At 54.5% G+C, this 21,047-nt stretch overlaps 1 protein-coding gene across 3 annotated transcripts in view; it reads left to right on the top strand.

The window, feature by feature from the left end:
* Positions 1–21,047, top strand: part of LOC144950820 (histone-lysine N-methyltransferase ASH1L-like) — a 95,594-nt gene that overhangs the window by 24,139 nt on the left and 50,408 nt on the right. For all 3 annotated transcript variants that reach the window (XM_078880931.1, XM_078880932.1, XM_078880930.1), the window contains exons 3-4: positions 15,606–19,667; positions 20,043–20,235. In XM_078880931.1, coding sequence (XP_078737057.1) covers positions 15,606–19,667; positions 20,043–20,235 — 4,255 coding nt within the window. The remainder of the gene's footprint in view (positions 1–15,605; positions 19,668–20,042; positions 20,236–21,047) is intronic.

Genomic DNA, 21,047 nt, shown 5'->3' with positions numbered 1-21,047 from the left:
CTGGATAAACAAAAGGATACTGTACTGTTATTAATGATACATTGGAGGGTTCGTGCAATCTGAGATGAAAGTCGGGTGTGCTCCCGCAACTTTGGAAGGTTGTTCTCGGGCAGTAGAAGCAGCGGAGGAAGACGGATCATCCTCCCACCCACCTACTCACTCGCACCCTCCACAATCCCATGCAGAGATTTACTCAAAGGATGCTGAGAGAGGAGCCGAGGCTCTCATCGATTGGAGCGGGCACAGAGACGAATTGAGCTCGGGGATGGTGAGTAAATATCGTGGGTGGAGTTGGTGAGAGGGCAAGGGGAATGGGGTGGTTGAGTGGGGGAGAATAGTGCGAGGGGATGGCGAGTGGAGTTGGTGAGGTGAGTGGGGAAGGAGGGCGAGTGAGAGTCTGCATGGTGGGCGAGTGGTGAACGATGGTGGCCGGGGACGGCGGGTGGAGTCGGCGGGTGCGGACGCATAGCAAGTGGAGTGGGCGAGTTGATTTGGTGATGGGAGATGGTGAGCGGAGCAGGATGGCGATTGTGGATGTCGAGCGCGCAGATGGCGAGCGGGGAAGGCTCGCGAGTGGCGGCGGCGAGTGGTGAAATATGGCGAGGTCACCGAATATTTTCGAAGTCAGCCGTTTGCTACGCGCATGGCCTTCCGCTCACCGCCGCACCGCGTGGTTTTGCCTGCAGCTTGCCGATAAGTGGAGCGTGCTCGGCCGATAGCGACCGCCCCAGCAGCCTAAGCAGCTGTTGGTCTCCCTGCCGCGGGCACGTGTTATTTCAAAGCTAGGGTCAACAGAGTAAACACTGATAAGTACATAAACCGTCGCAACCGCAGATATGGCACTTATTTTGCTAGGATTTGTTTTATTTCTGTTGACGCACGAGTCCGTACAGTTCTGGAATATCAGGCGGGTTTAGGGCGGGTGTTGCTTATTGATGATCGCGCATGCCCACAGAGAGCAGGTTTGTCAAAAAGTTGGAGGTTCGACTCCCGTCAGAAGGTGCCTGGTAAATTTTGTCATTAACTTTGCCACCTGCTGCTGAAGTTTGTATTGAGGCACTAATGTCGTTCACAAGAACAGGTGGCTTCATGCCATAATCTTACATTTGGAAATTACTCCCAACTGGATTTCAAGGAATTGTCAATAAAAAAAAAGACAAATAATGTGTCATAGCCTATAGTTTTATCGCTGTTGAAAGAGAGGCAGGATGGTTGATATTTTGAGTTCATGGTTGGAGGTTGAGCTTTATAGAGACTTGCCCAAAATATGAGCCTCATTAAGATAATTTTCTGTGTTTTGATAAACACGTACCGCTGCCAACGCAATCTCGTGAATGTATTTTATTTGAATTGCGAAGAACATTGTTTCTTTTCAATTTAAAGCTTTCGTGACTGCAGGGATTCATCTTCTTGGTTCTTTCGGTAAAGTCACGTAGAAGGGAAATAATAAAATAATAAAAATTTTACATTATAAAATACAATTCTCACGACGTTTCGGCCACAACGCAAGCAGCCGTCCTCAGGTGAAGAACAGGTCTGTCGGCTCAAAGTGATGTGTATTTTATTATGTTTTATTTTATTTTATTATTTCCCTTCTACGTGACTTTACCGAAAGAACCAAGAAGATGAATCCCTGCAATCACGGAAGCTTTGAATCGAAATTTAACTGCCACTACTGGGTGGGATTCCACATAACTTTGAGCCGATAGACCTGTTCTTCACCTGAGGACGGCTGCTTGCGTTGTGGCCGAAACGTCGTGAGAATTGTATTTTATTATGTTTTATTTTTATTTTCTACGTGACTTTACTGAAAGAACCAAGAAGAAGAACATTGTTTCTTCGACGTGCTTACACCGGTGTCCACAAGCGGTCGCGAATCTCCTTGGGGGGGGGGGGGGGCAAGGGGGGCCCTCTCACTTGACTAAACACGGGGCGAAGTCTGTGTCCCCTCCCTGCTCACGCGAGCATTGAGCGGCGATCATTTCCACAGGCTCGCACCCCCCAATGGGATTTCGAATGCTATTTGTGGCCACATATTCCAGCGTGCGGCATAATGAGACCCATGTGCTTGAATCATTTGAAGCCACTGATTTTCGTGGGAAGGTTTTTTTACCGTTTGCTTTAATTTCCACTCCAGAACCACCGTACTGTACCGTGCGCATCAGGATGTCAAGATGCATCGGTTCATTGATTAAAGTTGACGTTCAAGCTCACGATACATGCACCGAATCGCGTTTCTGCGTGATAATCTTTTTTTACGGGTTCGTGCACGTTGTATGTAATGGGTTCCATGTGTCCATTCCAGCCATTGGAGGCACTTGCATTGCCCCACTATTAAAATAAATCTTTTTTTTCGATTCTTACATTGAAAGTATGACCCTGAATAATGACAGTTGATTCAATCGTGAGGGGCTGCTGAATTGTAACAGGCCTGCATGCAATGGTCTTCACAACACTGCCGTTTTGAGAATGTGTTCTGTAAAGAAATCCCTTAATGAATGGAATCGTGGTCCGGAATCGTAGCGGTAAATTAAATCGCGAGGGGGAAGCGATTCTTTTTTCGGTCATGCTTTCGTCTTGAGCGGTGGTGTAGCGGTTAGCTGCGCTATAGATCCGGCAGCCCGAGTTGGATTGCCGCTCACGGCCAACACCAGTGACGATTATATCTGAACCGGTCCTGGGCCTCCCCGAGGTCGACTTGGCCTCAGATGAGTACCTAAGGGAGACCAAAGGCGGTCGGGCGTGGTGCCGGCCACCCACCCCCTCTCGTGTGCCATCCCGGTCTTCATAGGTGCTCGCTAACACCACTTGCCCCAACAGTCTGTTGAGGCTACATGGGAGATCTTTGTCTCAGTTTTTTTGTTCCTTTTTAACGCGAGACAAAACGTGCTGGGGAGGCGTAGGATATTTCCGGCTCGGGGGCCCCTCCGCGAATTTTAACGACCGCCGAGCATTTGTAGGGCCACCGCATTTTTTCGTCTGTTGGCGCTCTGCGGTGGGCGTGCAGTGGCACCGGGGCGTAAGCGAAGTTTATGAACGTGTGCATCGTCTTTTGGTTGCAGTGAAGAGGAGGCAGAGGTCGCAAACAGGTTTTGATTCCTTACCCGTACCCTTACCCGGACGCACCAGTGTCGCAAACGGGTACCAGTACCCGTACCCGGCCCTACCCTACCCGTACCCGGCCGGGTACGGGTAGGGTACGAGTATAGGGTACCTGGTTGCGACCTCTGGGATGAAGCCATGTTGCAGGCGTGGGTGGGTTGATTCTAGGAACTTTAATTGTGAGAAGAGACAAAACGTTGGTAAATGAGTGACAAACGGTTACTCACCAGTGACTCACGGCCTACCCGTACCCGGCCGCACCAGGGTCGCAAACGGGTACCCGTACCCGGCCGGGTACGGGTAGCCCGGTATCGGGTAGGGTACGGGTATCGGGTACCCGGTTGCGACCTCTGAAAGGAGGAGCATATAAATAAATAAATGGACAACTCCGCCTTGTTCCCGCCCCGCCGCCGACCAGATGGCAGGACTGCCTTCCGAGTGCCTCTTGGGCCAGCAAATGTCGTGGAAAAATATTGTTCACCGAGTTTATTTCTTTTTTGGCCCTGTGACCCAAACCACCCGGAATATGTGCCCCCGATCTTGTCACATCTCGGCAGCTATGGAGGGGTTGAGCCTTCGGATGATGCTTTGGACGGACCACCGCCCCCGTGGACAAACACGTGGGCAGCTGAAAGCGCTCCCGTCAACGCTTGTGATTGAAAACTGCACTTCGACTCTGTCCGCGTCCTATGCTCCCTGCCTTCAAACACACCCACCCCCCCCCGTGCTGGCTACTCGGCCGTGATTAGAGCATGGTCGTAGAACTCGAAAGGACGTGGGGGGTGGCCTTCATTTAACAGTGGATTGACAAAAACGTATTTACTTTAGGCCAAATAAATGCGCTTGGCAACACCGTACTTGTCAACTTATCGCCGTCGTTAAGATCGCGAGTGCGATTGGTTGCCCCGGCCGTCTCGTCGAGTCTTTATGAGCTCGAATCGCCGTTTTGAGTGCAGCGCGGCGAGATTGATTGCAATTGTCTATTGCACACTTGGCGTGCGACGATTCATCTCTCCCCGCGGTGTCCATGCGGCCGTCTCGATTAGGTCCAGGTAAACGGTGATCTTTTTGACCGTGGGTTTTGCCACCCACCGGAAGACGCTGCTGGTATTACCGCATCGGCAGCATTTTACCACGAGACTCGAGAAACGGAATTCGTGGTCAGATTTTTAAATCCTTTATATTAAGTTCGCTTGCTTGCTTAGGACCGTGCAAATCTTTCGGGCGTTTTTTAACCCACTTCCCGTGATCCAATCGAGCTGACATTTTGCACACAGACTCGTTGTGCGTGACAATGCGTTTTCGTGAGAAAAAAAATTCCCAAATTTTACACTTTTTAGGGAAAAAAATTAAAATATTTAATTACCAATTGTTTAATGCTGCCAGACAATCATCTGACCCATAGGTGGCAGCCATTTCAAGCCAGAGGACGAGAGGACTCTAGCCGCCCCGATGCCACGCATATAAAGGATTTATAGTGAAAAACTTTGTTTTTACGGGTTAATTTTTTAGTGGTTGGGTTGTTGTTGTACCGCCTTCATTTTGACCATTCTAAAGACAAAACCTGCATATGTAAGCATTTTCGTGCATCGAAAATAACGTACTTGCCTCCAACCAGAGTGGTGAAGTATGGTTGAACAACCTCCGTGACTTAACAGCCCGCACGAGGTCACTCTGTAACAGAGGCACGAGGAGGGGTTTTTCACGGTCGTGCTGTGTGTAGCTCTCTCAATGCGTACCTTCATCTAGCGGTGTTTTGACAAAAAGCTGTAAGCTATAATAGATTAAGCGTATCTGACGGTGATAGTGATGAAAGCGTGGCTGTTTCCCGGCGTGGACGTTGTTGTTGTTGTGCTGTTTGTTATGTTTTTTAGTCGGTTTGGCTCTGCCGGCAATGAAGGAGTGCGCATGTGTAATGTGTGGGATCATTACCGCAGTTGTGGGTTTTTTCACCCCACTCTCTTCTAATTTTTTTCGACGTGTCATGGCAACTGCAGCCCTCTGCAGAGAGCAGTTTTTATTTTTTATTTCTTTCTTACGCGGTTGTCCCGGGCAACTAGCCCGCAAGAAAAAAAAATTGGTGTTGTGTGGCAGTCAGTCGGGTTACTTAAAACAAGAAACCGGGTTCTGCGTGACAAGCAGCGCTTGCATGTCAACTCATTTTGCTTTAATGAGAGCAATTTTCATCGGAGCCCAATTCTTTCGTTCAAGTTCCTTTTGCATCTCCCCTCCCCCGACTTGAAACGAGTCGGCCGTAGCGAAGTTCGTTCAAGACAATGTGAAGGGCCGTTTCATCCAGCAGCGGATTGACAGAATGGCGTTACTGCTATTGCCACGACGACTGTTCATGCGACGGTGACGACGACGATGACAACACAATATCGAAGGGGGCACAATCCTTATCGCTGCACACGTGGGCGGGGGACGTTTGCCGCTCGCCGCTCTCCCCGGCTCGTTCGCCGCTCGCTCGCCGACTGACGGTAATAGCGGATGTAATTGAAAGGCGAGCCCCCCCCCCTCCCGGCAAGCCCCCTGCAGCGCCCGCCGTTTTGTCTAATCAGTGTCTCGTTTGTCTCGGGCAGGAAGGCGTCGGGCACTCGATAGCTCCTCCGAGGGTATGGAACGGTATTCTTAGGTTTTTTCGGTAAAGTCACGTAGGTAAAAAATTTAAATTAATAAAAGTAAAATAAAATAAAATAAAAATCACGACGTTTCGGAGGCAACACAAGCTTCCGTCTTCAGGTGGAACCGTCACAGCACGACTGCTGCATCAAGTAAGAGAGAAAATAACCTAAGAATATGAATCCTTGCAGTCACGAAAGCTTCAAATCTGGTATGGAATGGCTATCGGCGACAGAGGCACGAGGAGAGGGGTTTTTCACGGTCGTGCTGCGTGTAGCTCTCTCAATGCGTTCCCCCTCTTCGTCCCTAATACTGGCGGCCACCGGTCCAAACGTTTGGACCGGTGGCCACCAGCATAGACACTTGAGAAACAAGTTTTTTTTACCGAGGTGCAAAACCTCGCCTTTTTGAGTTGCGTGCACCACGCGTTGTTCGGCACGGTGTCCGACGTTTTAGCCTGCACGCGATGGTGGGAGCTTCTTCAGTTGGGTTCCTGAAGACGGTGAGGATGAATGGTCGACGTGTGTTTCGCTCCACATGCGCGCGCGTGTGCCTGACAAGACGCGCAGGACAACCCCGAAAGAACATCGGAGGGCACGGGGGTCTCGTTGCCTTCAACCGCCATCATCCGTGGTGTGATAATAAAAAGTAGTCTTTTTTTTTGGACATCCTCATTGCTCGATGTCACTGCTGGATGAAGTCTTCCCCGTGCTGTGGTCATGGGGGCTGTTTGTCTGTGCTTGAACAAAGTTGGGTTGGTGGGAGCCCAGGAATGGTTGAGATATCGCGCGCCACTGATGTTGGCCGTGGCCGGGAATGGAACTCGAGTCCCCGGGTTCATATCGCGGCGCGAAAACCACCTCACCACCACTCCAGCACAGTTATTTTATGACATCGGCGAGAATGCGCCTCTGGGTGCCTCAGGCTTTGGACTCGAACAAAAAACCAGACCAAGGAATCCTGTGACCAGTCTTATGTTTCCGTGTCGGTGTGCCCAAGGCTCCGAGAGCCAGACTCGCACATGGAGGGAGGTTTGTAGTTGTTTCCTCCAGACTAAACGGGAGTTTCCAATTGATGGACTGCCTTGCCAGAATGTTTTTTTTTCCCTCCTTATCTCTTGGAGCCACCAGCACTGGGTGGTATTTTTTTCTTTAAGTGGAGTGAGTGCACTGGTCATGTGCCCCAGCCCGCTTGGTCAGGCCTCACTGCATCAGGAGTCGTTATCTCGCGCACACCTTTTCCCGCGTTGTCGTTCTTTCCGGACCCAACTGGCTCGGACCCCCATTCCAAAGCGGCGATCGCATTCAGCCCTCCCCTTCGCCTCTTCCCCCGCCAAGGCAGCCAAGTTGTGATCGTCACAGCAACAATAAAAAAAGATCACGGAAAGGATTTACTTGTGATTTTAATATCCCGAGCAGTGATCCACCTCCGGTTAGCGCGGTTGGCTATGTACTTACTGCCCATGGACTGACACTACTCAGACTCAACACTTTCCATAGAAGGGAAATAATAAAATAATACAAATATTAAACAATAAAAATTCTCACGACGTTTCGACTGCAACACAAGCAATCATCATCAGGTGTGAAATCCACAGCAAGAATTTTTTTTCTACGATCTCGTTTGCGGGACTTTACCGAAAGAACCAAGCATATGAATCCCTGCAGTCACGAAAGCTTTAAATCATAACTTCCTATAGACTCAACACTGCACCCCCGATGAGCATGGTTGGCTACGTACGGTGCGAAAGAAGTTCAACATACATACGTACAAAAACTTCACTGCCAGACTGCTCATACGCACTCCCGAAAACGAGATCGTATCGTCCCAATACTCAGATCCCTCCACTGGCTCCTCTATCAATGACTGGTTCGACTGCAAGGTCACCCTCGGCATCTTTCATTGGGACTCGCCTCCCTGCCTGTATCTCCCTCCTGTAATTTCGTTTCGCGCTCCTGCAGATGTTCTCCTCTGTGGAAACCAATGCCATTGTCCATAATATCGTTTTTTTCGCGTAAATATAAATGTGTCGTTAAACCCGCCAACACCCGACACAGCCAATTAGTAAGGTTTGCCACATCAACGGAACGTGCGAATTTGTTACTAGTACAGTACATCGGTGTGTTGGAGAGAAAATTCACAACATTTACAATCTTGAGTACGACGTTTCGCCAGTAATTACAACTAGCTTCATACGGCAACAGCCAGATTTGTGGAGAAATCCTGTTTCGTTCCTGAAAAAGAAGGATAGATGTGATGACGTCACTTGTAAGCCCTTCACGTGCGAAGGGGGAAGGGATTAATGAATACATATAAATTACAATGTTGTGGATTTGCTCTCCAACACACCCGGTGTGCTGTACTTGTAACAAATTAGCATGTTCTGTTTACGTAATTGGCTGTGTTGGTGGGTTTAACACACTTATATTTACGAGATCTAACCCAAATAAAAACCTATATTATGGATAATATTGGTCGCGAAAGCTTTTACGTGTGAAACCAATGCCCTTGTGTTGAAGTTCCAAGTTCAACTTTCTCTTGGTGGGAGGTCGCTCCCCTTCCTCTGCTGCCTTCATAGTCTCGAACTCGGCAAGCGGCAGACCATCCTCTTCTCCTCCGCCTACGACTCGCTGCCTCTTCTCTGTTCTTTTTTATATTATTTGTGATGCGTACATCCTGCTGGTTTGCACAGCGTTGCGAGACACAACTGTGTACAGACGCTCTCCGATTCCGGTGCCTTCTGCTGTGTTTTTGTCACATCTGGGTGGCATCCTAAGCAGCACGGATCTCGACCAGCAACAAATATGAACAGCGCATCTGACCGAACAAATCTCACCGTCGGAATAAAAATGAACCCAATCGGTTTTTGCCTTTTCGATTGCAACGCAAAACGTGTTTTTGGAATTGGACCCTTTCGCAGCGTTTGGGCGTTTCATCTCGCACATTAGGGCATCTCGTTTGCGAGCGCTCGAGCCGCGCGGGTTGATTGATCGTGTGTCCTTTGTTTAACCCGGTGAGAGCCCATTGAGATTCATTTATCTACTTTTTTTCTTCTCGCCGCAAGAGACGACGGGCGGTGTGGGGGGGCAAGCGTGTTCAGGGCCTAGGTCCCCACACGCCGGCGGCCGGCGAGACGTGCCCAGGCAGCTGCTTCAAGAGGGCTTCCTGTTTGTGCCGCAGACACCGCCGCCGCCGCCGCGCTCGTACGAGCGGGAGGCGATCGGACACCGCCGGCTCCCCGTCGTGCCGTTTGCAGCGTTTTGTGTGTGTGTGCGCACGCGGGCGCCTGCGCGGCGGTCGTCCGTTTGCGGGATCCCCTGCGGGGAAAATGGGCCGATAGCGGCTTCACGCCGGGTGGGGTTGGGGGGGGGAGGTGGTGGTGGGTAAATCTGTGTCTGGCCTAGGGCAACTTGATACGGTGAGTGGCTTGCTGCGGTTTGGTTGGCCGTCCCGAGTAAATTCGTTTTTATTTGAATTGGTTCCTCTGTCGAGCGACTCGGGTTTTTGGTCGGCCGTTCGTCCGACTGGTTTTTCGAAGTCTGGCGGCCGTAGGGTTCGGTGGCCCCACTCGGCAATGCGTCGATTCCTCCGCTCGAGTTTACGTCGCTCGAACGGACGATGGGCCGGTGGGCGAGACCAAGGGAGTGGCACCCGAAGAGGTCACACAATCCTGGAGATGGAGTGATGAAATCGGCTCGTGCGCGTGATGTATTGTTGCATCGCAATACCGTGAAAAATGGTGACGGCCTGGTGGGGGGGGGGGAGGCCTTCAACCAAAAGAAGAAGATTGATCGTGGCTGACAATGATATGAAAATTAATATATGGGCGAGTGTAACGTGGGAAAGTGCGGAAGAAAGCTGCACAGATAATGAAGAACAAATAACTGACGATACAAACGATACAAAAGTGAATAAATGAAGCGCAGAATCATTTTTCCTAGAGTTGAAGGGAAACTGGGAATTGTGACAATGTACCGTTGAATCGATGCGCGGGGAGGCGAGTTGAATTGTTACATGCGCGTGCTCTAAACCGAGTTGCTTTGCGCGGGGGTCAATAGGTCGAACGGACTGCCCTGGTGGGTGGGGGAATCCGTGTGGTGTGGGAGCCGGGAGGGGGGGTGTGTCGAGGGTTTCCCAAGCCCTTCTTCCGCCCCCCTCCGCACCTTCGAGTTCATCGCTCTCAGACACTGTTCACGGCGGGACAGACGTTCTCTCGGGTTAATACGTAGGCTTTCGCGACCAATATCATCCGTAACACAGGTTTTTTTTGGGTTTGATCGTGTAAATATATAAATGTGTCATTAAACCCGCCACCACCCGACACAGCTGGGTGGTGTCATCAGGCTATCACCTGATGATGCTGGTTGTAATTACTGGCGAAACGTTGTACTCGGATTGTAAATGTTGTGGCTTGGCTCTCCAACACACCGGTTAGTGCTGTACTAGTATAGTACACTATATACTACACTATATACTACACTATACACTAGTGCTGTACTAGTATACTACACTATACACTACACACAATACACTATACACTAGTGCTGTACTATTACACTACACTATACACTAGTGCTGTACTAGTATACTACACTATACACTACTTATACACTACACTATACACCACTACACACTAGTGCTGTACTAGTTTACTACACTATACACTACACTATACACTAGTGCTGTACTAGTATGCTACACTATACACTACACTATACACTACACACTAGTGCTGTACTAGTTTACTACACTATACACTACACACTAGTGCTGTACTAGTTTACTACACTATACACTACACTACACACTAGTGCTGTACTAGTGACGAATTGGCACGTTCTGTTTACGTGACAACCCTTACTAATTGGCTGTCAGGTGGTGGCGGGTTTAACGACACATTTACATATTTACGCGATCTAACCCCTGCATTATGGATGCTCTCTCCTCCACCAAGCTTCTAAGTGTCCCCTAGACAGTGTACAGTTTCAAGTGTGTGCATTGTCTCTCAGAACACATCTGATTCACTGGCAGTGCTTGGACATTCACTTTGGTTGCCAATGTTGCTGCCGGAAGCCAGGCGGTGGTGTCTTCCTTTCATCGCACTCTTTATTCACACCGTGGTCACCGACATGCTCCGACTGTACAACTGACCTTCCTCCTGTGCCATGAGCTGCCAACCCCGGGCGTACAAATTATTAATTTAGTTATCGGTGGTGGCCCGGGGTTCCAGCCCCCCTCCCCCTACGAGCCCTGCCCACATCACGTGACCCTGCAAGCTCAGTGTTGAAACGTTCCTGAGCTGATGAAGGTCTTGGCGCAGGACAGTCCTGTGGGTAATTTGTACCGTGTAACGGTGGCAAGTTCGCGTTCATAGAGCATGTGTACTCTGCTTTGTGGGTTAATGAGGACAGATTTTGAGTTACATCTTTGCTGTGAAATTGCACCCATTGCCCAACAACGTTTTTCTGGGCGGTGTGAATGTCTCTTGCTAAGGCAGTGGTGGCGGTGGTGGTGATGCTGATGGTGGCCAGGTGTTTTTCGCTCCGTCCTCTTTCAATGCAGTCTTGTTCGCGATTTCATCACGTTTGTCATTTAGTGCATTTTGAAAGCTCGTTGAGACAACTTGGCGTATAACTGCGCGTCACGAGTACAGTGATGTGACGGGCTTTGATTGTACACCCTCCCCACGGTGCCGCCTGCCTGGCGTCTCTCGCTCATTTCTATTTGCCTTGGCTTATCCACTGTGCCTCCACCCCCCTTGCCTCCCCCTCCCGTCCGCCCGCCCCCCCGATTGGGGCATCGCTCCGATGCCTTTTACGTCGTTCTGTATGCACGTACTTAACCGTATTCGGCCCCAATAAAACGGGGCCGACCCAAGCGTGGCGTTTAATGCAGAGCAAACCTATCGGCGGTGCCAACCGCTGCACTTTGCTCTGTCGCGTTTTTTTATGGCGCTCTCCCGCTCACGGCTATCAAAAAGAGAGGGGGGCGAAGGGGGGGGGGGGGCTTTACGAGCACGAGTGGCTGTTATTACGAGAGGCTCTATTCAATCACAGTGGTGTGGCGCGTGCTCCATTGCCAAAGCCTTTTTTTTTTTGCGCGCGTGCCTTTGTTAAGGTCAAAAACCAGCCTCTGCGGTGAAATTTACCCCAAGGGAATCTCTCGGTTGTCGCCCGTGCGATGCCCGCTTCCCGCGTGCCCGTCCCCCTGAACAGGAACCGTTCGTCCCAATGGATTCTTCGTCTTTGCGGCAACTGTGGGGACGGCACGATCGGGATGGACGAAAAAGACGGGGGGAAAAAAAACATTCCCTCTTTACAAATGAAGCAAGCAGTTATGTCGCCACACACAAGCGCGCCCACTCTCGCGCAGGCCCTTCTTCCGACAGCAGAGGCGCGAGCAGCCAATTTCAAGGGCGGCGGCGGCGGGCGGGGGGGCTGCATCTTTACCTTTTCGCGAGCTGCAACCTCTAGCGGCTGCACGGCGTACGCGAACTGGTGTACGTGCGACGTGCGGTGAGCCTTAAAACAAAAAACACGGCCAATCGTCCCGCGCCTATTTTGCAAAGCGTGCGAATCGATTGGGAATTTACGAGCGGGCGGGCGGGCAAACGCGGATGGGCGCACGTGCACTGGCGCATTGGTGAGTCCCCACCAGCAGCTGTGTCCCACGGACGGACGGCGAGCGCATGCTTACGCTGGCCTTCGCCTGCTCCGCGGAGCACGTGGCCACCCTGGCCCTTGTTGAATATTTCCCGGTCGGGCTACGGCCACCCTCAAGGGGGTGGCAGAGGGGTGGGGTTTGGCCGGTCAGCGGTAACGCCTACAGATGAAAAAAAACACACTAAAAACGCAGCCGCCTGGCAGTAACAGTCAGCAGATTGTATTAAGGCAAATTAGCAACAGCAGCATATCGCGACCATCTGTTGTTGCGGGAACAAGGCGGAGTTTTATTTATTTATTTGGTGTTTTGATTCGGCATTGAGAGTCAGTTCGACTGCGAGTGGTTGGTGGTGGACTTTGTGTAAGGAAGCATCCCGTTCATCGGTTGCAAGCAGTTGTTGCGTTTTCTGGGTGCTGCTGCACGCATTTAATGATGATCAACATTTATTTGTCCTTTTGCCTACGTTGCATGTAATGGGTTTACGTTACCCACTGCGGCCACTAGAGGCGCTACGTTCATAACGAAGTTATGGAATCGATTCGTCAGGGGTTTAATCGTGGCGTCAATTCATGACATTCGATCGAATGAGACGTTTTGGCCTGTTCAGTTGATGAGCGTTTGGCCTGAACAACAGGTTACTTTTTTCTTATCTATCGGACATTACGATGCAGTATTCTCACTGCGTTGCTCAAATCGTAGCCACACCCATCCTAGGTGTTCGTCTTCGAGGTTAGAGCCCTTGTATTTGTCTCGGTTGCATCTTCATTTCATCGCAAGTGTTTAAAAAGAGTGTCTGCGACGGGCTGTGGAATGGACTTCAAACGGCGGTGGGTCGCATGTGCACCCCCCCCATGGCACGCGACTGGGGATGACTGTGGGCCCCCTTAAAGACACCACAGTTTGTTATTCGGACCGTGCTTCCCGCGTCCCTGTACAGCCCTGTTGTCGATCCGCTGCTGGGTGGCAGGAGGCCTCCGCACGCCGTGTGGGTCACTGCGGATTGTTTGCCCACAATCCACCACGCTAGTCGGTGGGCGTGTTAATAATAGCGCCGTATATATTTTTGTTACATGTCCTTGTTTTTCCCACCCTGGAGAAGGGGGGGGGATGGTGGCGATGATTGGGCCGATTCGATCCCTAACCAAATGGAGTTAACTCGCAGCCGTTTCCCCCCGCCGTTCGTCGGGGCGCTCCACTCAGAATAATTGTTGCACTGCTCGTGGGACAATGTGCGGGGTCGGATCAATAGGGAATAAATAGCGAAGCGGTTTGTTTACTTGCCGAAATGAAATGGCGTTTAGCACATTGACCAATGGACGTCGCGGATCGATGCATTACGGCGGCGTTTGTTTAAACACGGCAAACCCCGAGCGATGCATTAAATGACTCGTCGATGCAGGTGATTTCATTTCAACAAGTAGGCAAACATTTCGTTTCTGTTTTATTTGCCCCCTGTATATAACATGTGCTGAGTTGAATTCTATTAACCCGGCTCCTGCCCTTTCGCGAGCGTGCACCGTTGTTTCTCTTCTTAAGTCGGTGACCAGCGAGCTCATTGAGCAGCACCGTCTCTCCTTGCGCTACCCTGGAGGGTGAACTGAGACATTGTGATTGGACACAGGCTCTCTGCTGCTGGATGAAGGCTTCCCCATGCCGCCGCCATTCCTAACGTTCATGCGATGCCACAATCTTCAACCGGTTTCATCGCTCATCACACCACTACCTCTGTGGATGTGGTCCCCTTATTCCGTCTCCACTCTCGTCCGTCGGCCCTCATCCCTCCCTCCGAGTCACGTGACCTGCCCTGGCGCATTTTCCTTCTCTTAACTTTGAATATAATGTGTCTGCCCTGTGTTTGTTCTCTGCAAGGTGAGCCGCCCTTTCTGTTTCTAAGTGTGATTCTGAACATGTAGCCATCCACGCGCTTCTTTGCGTCGCTTTGAAAGCTGAGACCCGAGTGAAGATATTTCACCCAAGGCAGGGGCACGGTTGATGGAATGCTCACATTCGTTCTGTGTCGAGCAGGAGCCTTTGACCGAATCACCTGGAATGTGCCCGAGCTCGTCAGATGTTGGGAGCCAGCGGGTTAGAGCTGGGATGGGTGCTTGCGCAAAAGCTTCTTTTATTCAGTCGGTGTTGTGGGATATGAAGCGGAATCCATTAGTTTTTCTGGTCTCCTCCCACCTTAAACTTGCACGGTGAAGTATGGTGAAATTTAGCTCACGGGTCCGCAAGATGCGCGGAGGCCCTCATCCAGCAGTGGGTTTACAAAAAGAGCCCGCAACATCTACACGTACGTACAAGAGCTCCCTGTCGACACGTTCCGTCATGCGCGCCGCTGTCGCGGCACGTGACCTTGTGGCTGCTCATAACGGGCGCTGGCCCACAGCGTCATTATATATTCATTGCTGGTCTCCCTATCGGACGAATGAGTGGCAACCACACTCATGTTCTCACCGTGACCCGGATGCCACTGGCGCATGGTGCCGCCCGTCTCGGACTCGCCGTTGATCGGCTTCGGTCGGGAGAGGTTGCCGCCTTGGTGTCGTGTGTCTTTGTGCCTCTCTGGAGGTCGCAGTGAAACGAGGCGTGCTCGTAAACGCGTGTCGGAGGAACCATTAACTTACAGCTACTCGGGGGCACAGGGTCACCTGTGTGTGTGGTTGTGAGTTTTTAGGGTTCTTTTCTTTGTATTTCCCATAAAAACAATTTTAGATGAAGGTGTTTTGGGGAATGACTAATTAAAAAAATTAGTCTTAATTTGAAGTAAAAAAAAAAACTTGTTGCCAGTTTGTTTTTGTTTTGCCAAATGCTTGTGAATGGTGACTTCAGCGTGCAGCAGTGAACAGTGACTTTTCAGCGCGCACACCTGTGAAATGACGATGTTCGAAATGAAAGTGCAAATCGATGGTGCAACACGCATCACAAGGATGACATCTCATGACGACATCTCATGGTGTCATTCGAAAGAGCGTAGGCCGGCGTGTACCAGTATCACGGTCAAAAATTATGAGAAATTACTACATTTGGAAGCCATATAGCAACGTCGTCCCTCTGCCGGCAGGCTAATGCTGACTTGAAGTCCGGTGCTGGGTTCACCTCGTACGTCAAGATGTGCTGCATGGGAGGCCTGGGATAAATATTAAGTGACGATCATGATCATGATGATGATGAAATGATCCGGCTCTCACCCACAACCTCCCCTTTTTGTCTTCTAGGGCCGCCCCAAAGTGTTCAAGCACTGCGAGCCAGAGCTGGAGGGAGCCCACGCAGCGCAGGGGGAGCCGACGTTGGACGGCACCGACGGCACCGACGGCACCGGCTCCCCTGCCGGCGAGCTCTCGCGGGGGGCACGGAGAGAACCGCCGGGTTCCGCCGACCGTTGCTGGGGCCGGGACGACGCGCGTTTGGGGACCGACTGCCTCGGCGCGCTCGATGGAGCCGCGGCGCCGAACTGTGCACCCCAGATTCTGCCGCGGCCTGCGCCTGCCGGACGTGGACCCCGGGCAGCGACGTCGTCTTCCAGAGCGGCCGCGAGGGCCTCCGCGTGCGCCGAATTGAGCGGCGGCGGCGGCGGCGGCGTTCAAGCCGACCGCAGGATCGCTGCCAAGATGGAGGCGCCGGGCGAGGAAGGAGCGACTGGCGCAGAGGCCCGACCGAGGCCCGGCGAGGCCCGTGCTGTTGTGGCGAGCCGCTTCCGGAAAAGCAAAGTGGCGTACCTGTCATCGGCGTCCGAAGATAGCCAGGAGGAGGAGGAGGAGACCGCGTCTTCCGGCGTCTCGCGTGCCGCCGCTACCGCCACCGCCGCCGTCGCCGCATCGACGGACAAAGCGCGGAAACCCGGCGGCGCCCAGGCCCTGCCCACCGGCAAGCGGGACGTCCCGTCCGGGTGCCCCGGCGGCCCCGCGGAGGAGCGGTGCGGCGGGCTGCCGGCCAGGCCCACCACGGCCGACGGTGCCGCGTCGGCGCTTCGCCACACGGAGGACTTGGCCGCGGCGCTGCAGCCCGCGCTGCAGAGTTGCGACGGCCGCAAGGACGGCGAGCCGCGCGTGCCGAGCCTGCCGCCGGAGTCCCGGGAGCACCGCGGGTCGAGGCACGGGTCTCCCGAGCCTCCCCGGCTCGTGCGGGAGGGCTCCTTCGAGGACGGCAAAGCGGAGGTTTTGGCCGACGCGCCCGGCTGCGACGCGGGGCCGCGGCGGACCGGCGACGTTTGCGCAAAGGCCTCGGCGAGGACGAAAAACTTGAAGAGGAAGGCGGCGCACGGCCACAGGCCGAGTTCCATCATCGGGGGCCAGAGCCGGGCACCGAAGATGCCGACGCTACAGCCGGAGCTGGTGGTGCGCAGGAAGAAGGGGGGCGGCGGGCGCCAGGCAAAGGAGAAGGCGGGGGCCGAGAGGCACGAGCTGGACGCCGAGTCGTGGATGGTGTATCAGAGCCGCTCCAACAAGGGCGCCGGCCACCTCAAGAAGCTGAACAAGTTCGGGCTCCCGCTGAACAACACGGAGCAGAGGCCCGTGTCGCTCATCGCGCAGGCCGCCGTGTCGCCCAAGTTCAAGGAGTTCGGGCACCGGCCAATGCCGCCGCCCGGGATAACGGGGCGGCCGCCGCTGTCCCTGTCGCCTCCGGCTCTGCCCATGGGCGGCGGATTCCTCAAGCGGCCCGTGATGTTCGCCGCTCACGGCGCCGACGCCGCCGACGTGAACAAGCCCAAGAGGGGGCGGCCTCGGTCGAAACCCTCTCTGCAGAAGGACAAGCCGCTGATGGCGCTCGTTCCGCCGCTCGCCGCCGCCGCCGCCGCCAAACCAGCAGCGCCGGTGCCGCCCCCAATAAAGCGCACGATGCTCGGCATGTTCCACCAGCACGGCGGCGGGGGCGGCGTCGGCTCGCTGGTCTGCCTGGACGAGAGCAGGCGGGGGAGAGGCAGGCCGAGGAAAATGGAGATGGGCATGGGTGGCATCATGCGTCCGTCACCCATGCTCTCCGCGGTTCGCGTGGGCGGCCATCTCGGTACGGCCGTCTTCGGGCGCCAGGAGCTGAAGGAGGGCGGCGCAGCGGGCGGCATCGACGGCGCCGGCGGCGGCCTCGAGATGGACGGAAAACGGTTTAAACGGTACAAGGATGACAACGACGCCTCGCCCACGGACGTCGCACACCACGCAGAGCTGCAGGTCAAGAAGGACCGGCCAATGGTCGGCAAGGTACTGGACAAAAAATTGATCAAGAAGATCAACAAGATGAGGACACTGAAGCGAAAGAAGATCCTGAAGCAGATTTTGACGCCGGGAAACGCGATTCGGGAAAAGCCTCAACCGAGGGTGGCTGGGCCCGTTTCCACCATTGCAGCGGCGCTCGGCTCTCGGCTCAAGCAGCAGATCAACGTGAGCAAGCGTGGCACGATATACATCGGCAAGAAGAGAGGCCGCAAGCCCAAGGCCACGTCCGATGGCTGCCCAGTCTCCGGTCGGGGTAGCTCCCTCTTCGGCAGCGGCAGTGATTATGGCGCCAGTTTCATCCCGCTGAGGAGCCAGCAGCAGCACCTGCAACATCAGTATCTGCAGCACCAGCAGCATCAGCAGCACCTGCAGCACCTTCAGCACCTGCAGCACCTGCAGCACCAGCAGCACCTGCACCACCACCAGCAGCAGCAGCACCAGCAGCAGCACCAGCAGCAGCACCGCGCCGGCGCACTGTCGCCGGCTGTGTCGCATCCGGGGCCTTCTTCGACACCGCAGCCGTCGCCGGCGCGCACGCACTTCTCCAGCTTTAGCGGCAACCAGAGCCCGCCGAGCAGCGACGCCGGCAGCTTTGTGGAGCCCACGCTGGCGCCGCCGCCCACTCCCCTGCAGCGCCGCTTCGTTCCCACGAAGGCGGCGCGCAAGTCCGTGCGGCCGCCCTCGCCGCCCAACTCTCCGTGCTGCCGCGCGCTCCCGGACGCCGCGATGATCCTGAAGGAGGCGACGCCGTCCCCCGCCAGCGAGTCGCACAGCGACGAGACGGTGCCCAGCGACAGCGGCATCGGCACCGACAACAACAGCACGTCGGACCGCGGCGAGAAGGCCTGCGAGGGGCTGCGGCGCCGGCGGCAGCATTTCACGGGCGACGCGGCCTCGGCTGACGACATCTCCGCTTCGGCCGTGGCGGCGGCCGCCGAGCAGCAGGCGCTGAAAGCGTGCGCCGGCATCGCGGGGGCCGGCGTCGCCGGCGCCGGCGGCCCGGGGGTCACGGGCCCCGGGAAAGAGAAGAAGGCGCACCGGGGCAAGCGGCGGCACCGCGGCCTCATGGGCGACCTGCTGCTGTACGAGAAGCTGAAGAAGCAGAAGCGCAAGCGCAAGAAGAAGTACCTGCAGATGCACGCGGCGCGGCAGGACCCGGGGTACCTGTCGGCGCTGGAGGACGCCGTGCGCTGCCTGGCAGAGCTGCGCCTCACGCAGCGCGGGCCTCGCTACATCCCGCGCGACGTGCTGCCCTCCATCTTCCGCGTCAACTTCAGCCACTTTTACGCGCTGGCGCCGCCCTTCGCCTTCGACCCGTTGCACTACATCAGGCGGGCGCCGCCCGACCCGCGCGCCCTGGGCATGCGGCGGCGCGGGAGGCCCCCGAAGCCGTCCGACGGCTGCTCGCAATCGCCCGACGCGGTGGCGCCGCCTCCGCCCTTCCTGCCCGGCGTGGGCTACCCGCTGGCGACGGGTCGCTACTTCGACTCGTTCGGCCTGCCTTACATTTCGTCGCCGCCGCCTCCGCCTCCCCCCGTCACCACGAGCAGCCTGAGCCTGGGCTACTACGGGCAGTACCCGCCGCCCCTCTACCCGCCGCCCCCCATGCCGCCGCCGCCACCCGGGGCTCTGGCCAGTCGCCTGAGCCCGTTCGACTTCCGACTGGGGGCTCCGCTGGCGCTGCTCAACGGGCCGCCGCCGCCGGCGTGCTACCGCAGCAAGAGGGCACGGCCGGTGAGCGGGCGGCACGGGAGCAAGCTACGGCGGCGCGAGCGCGAGGCCTCCGAGCGCAGCTCTCCGGACACGTCGCCCGGTCCCCGCGCGCAGTTCCACGTGAAGGACGGGCGCTTCTCGGACGATGAGGAGGAGGATGATGAGGAGGAGGAGGAGGAAGAGGAGGAGGATGAGGAGGAGGAAGAAGAGGAAGAGGAGGAAGAGGAGGAGGATGACGAGGAGGAGGAGGATGACGAGGAGGAGGAGGAAGAGGAGGATGAGGGGAGGAGTGAGCATCGTGGACGGGAGGGAAGGCTGATGGCTGGGCGCTTGGCGTCTGTTTCTCGGTTGCAGGTGCGTCCTCGTGATGATCGTGCAGTCGAGGGAATTGTCTCTTGAGCTCCCGAGTTAATTCTTTAACTTTGTAACCCATCAGTGGCCAAACATACGGAGCTGAATAGCTCTCCGATTGTGCTTTTGGGTTGTTACCGCACGTCTCGCTCCACTTGCTGGGAACTTCTTTAGGGACAATTCATAAAGGAGCTCCCAGCACGTGGAGTGAAACGTCGGACATCGTTGCCAAACAACAATAAAAACCGAAAACACAAATCCGGGTTCTGTAGCACGACCGCGAAAACGGCGAAAGTACAATTCTCATCGTTTATAACTCTTGTTACATCCACAGTGATCGCTGAGTTCCAGAACATCCGCTTGTGATTTCTCTTGCAGCCAAGACCGTACGACGCCATCAACGAGTCGATTGACGCGTGCGTGCGGAGGTACTCGCAGCCCGGCTCCGCCAACGCCTTCCCGTGGCGGTCGCGCGACTGCATCAGCGGTGGCGCCGGCTACCGCCGAGGCTCGCTCGACGAGAGGGCCCGGGGCCGCCCGCCTGCCGACATGACATCCCCGGCCTTCATGGGTGAGTCGCGTAGCGGCGTCGGCTCTTTCTCTCTCTCTGTCGACGTCCAGCGCCGTCCGCTTTTGAGAGGGTTGGCACGGGCTAGTGGCGCTGTGGTGGCGAGATGTTAACTGCCTAGCCTGGTGTACAGGAGGTCGTGGGTTTGATACGGACCGTGACATCTGTCTCTCACCGTAATCGCGTATATTTTACTCCGTTCCTCCGATTTTTCCCTCCACATTTAGAGTCGACATGCGTTTCGAGTATTTTGCCGCTATAAATGTTTACATGATGATGAGCCGCTTCGTTGGCTATCATTTGTGGCCAGGTGGCTTCTGAAAAAGTGGGGCCTTCCCTTTGTAAAATAGAAATAGTTTAGTTTTATCTTCTTGGTTTTTTCGGTAAAGTCACGTAGAAGGGAAGTAATAAAATAATAAAAATAAAGCATAATAAAATAATTCTCACGACGTTTCGGCCACAACGCAAGCAGCCGTCCTCAGGTGAAGGAGGACGGCTGCTTATTATGTTTTATTTTCACTATTTTATTATTTCCCTTCTACGTGACTTTACCGAAAGAACCAAGAAGATGAATCCCTGCAGTCACGAAAGCTTTAAATCGAAGTTTAGTTTTAGCCTATCCTCCTCTTCCCCCTGACTCGACCACCTGCCAACGCCACTCGTCGATCTAATTTACGATTTGACCTCCCGGCGATTCGGTGATTCGTCACGAATCCGATGCTCACGATTCCATTAAAAAGCTCGAATCGCCTTTGCCCTGCGTCCACCCATCCTACGACGGTGACCACCTCCGGGAGAGTTGCGTCGCTCCGGCG

This window comes from Lampetra fluviatilis, chromosome 59 (genome assembly GCF_964198595.1).
Source record: "Lampetra fluviatilis chromosome 59, kcLamFluv1.1, whole genome shotgun sequence".
Classification (NCBI taxonomy): domain Eukaryota; kingdom Metazoa; phylum Chordata; class Hyperoartia; order Petromyzontiformes; family Petromyzontidae; genus Lampetra; species Lampetra fluviatilis.
Note: the sequence above shows the minus strand (reverse complement) of the source record. Positions and strands in the feature narration are given on the sequence as shown.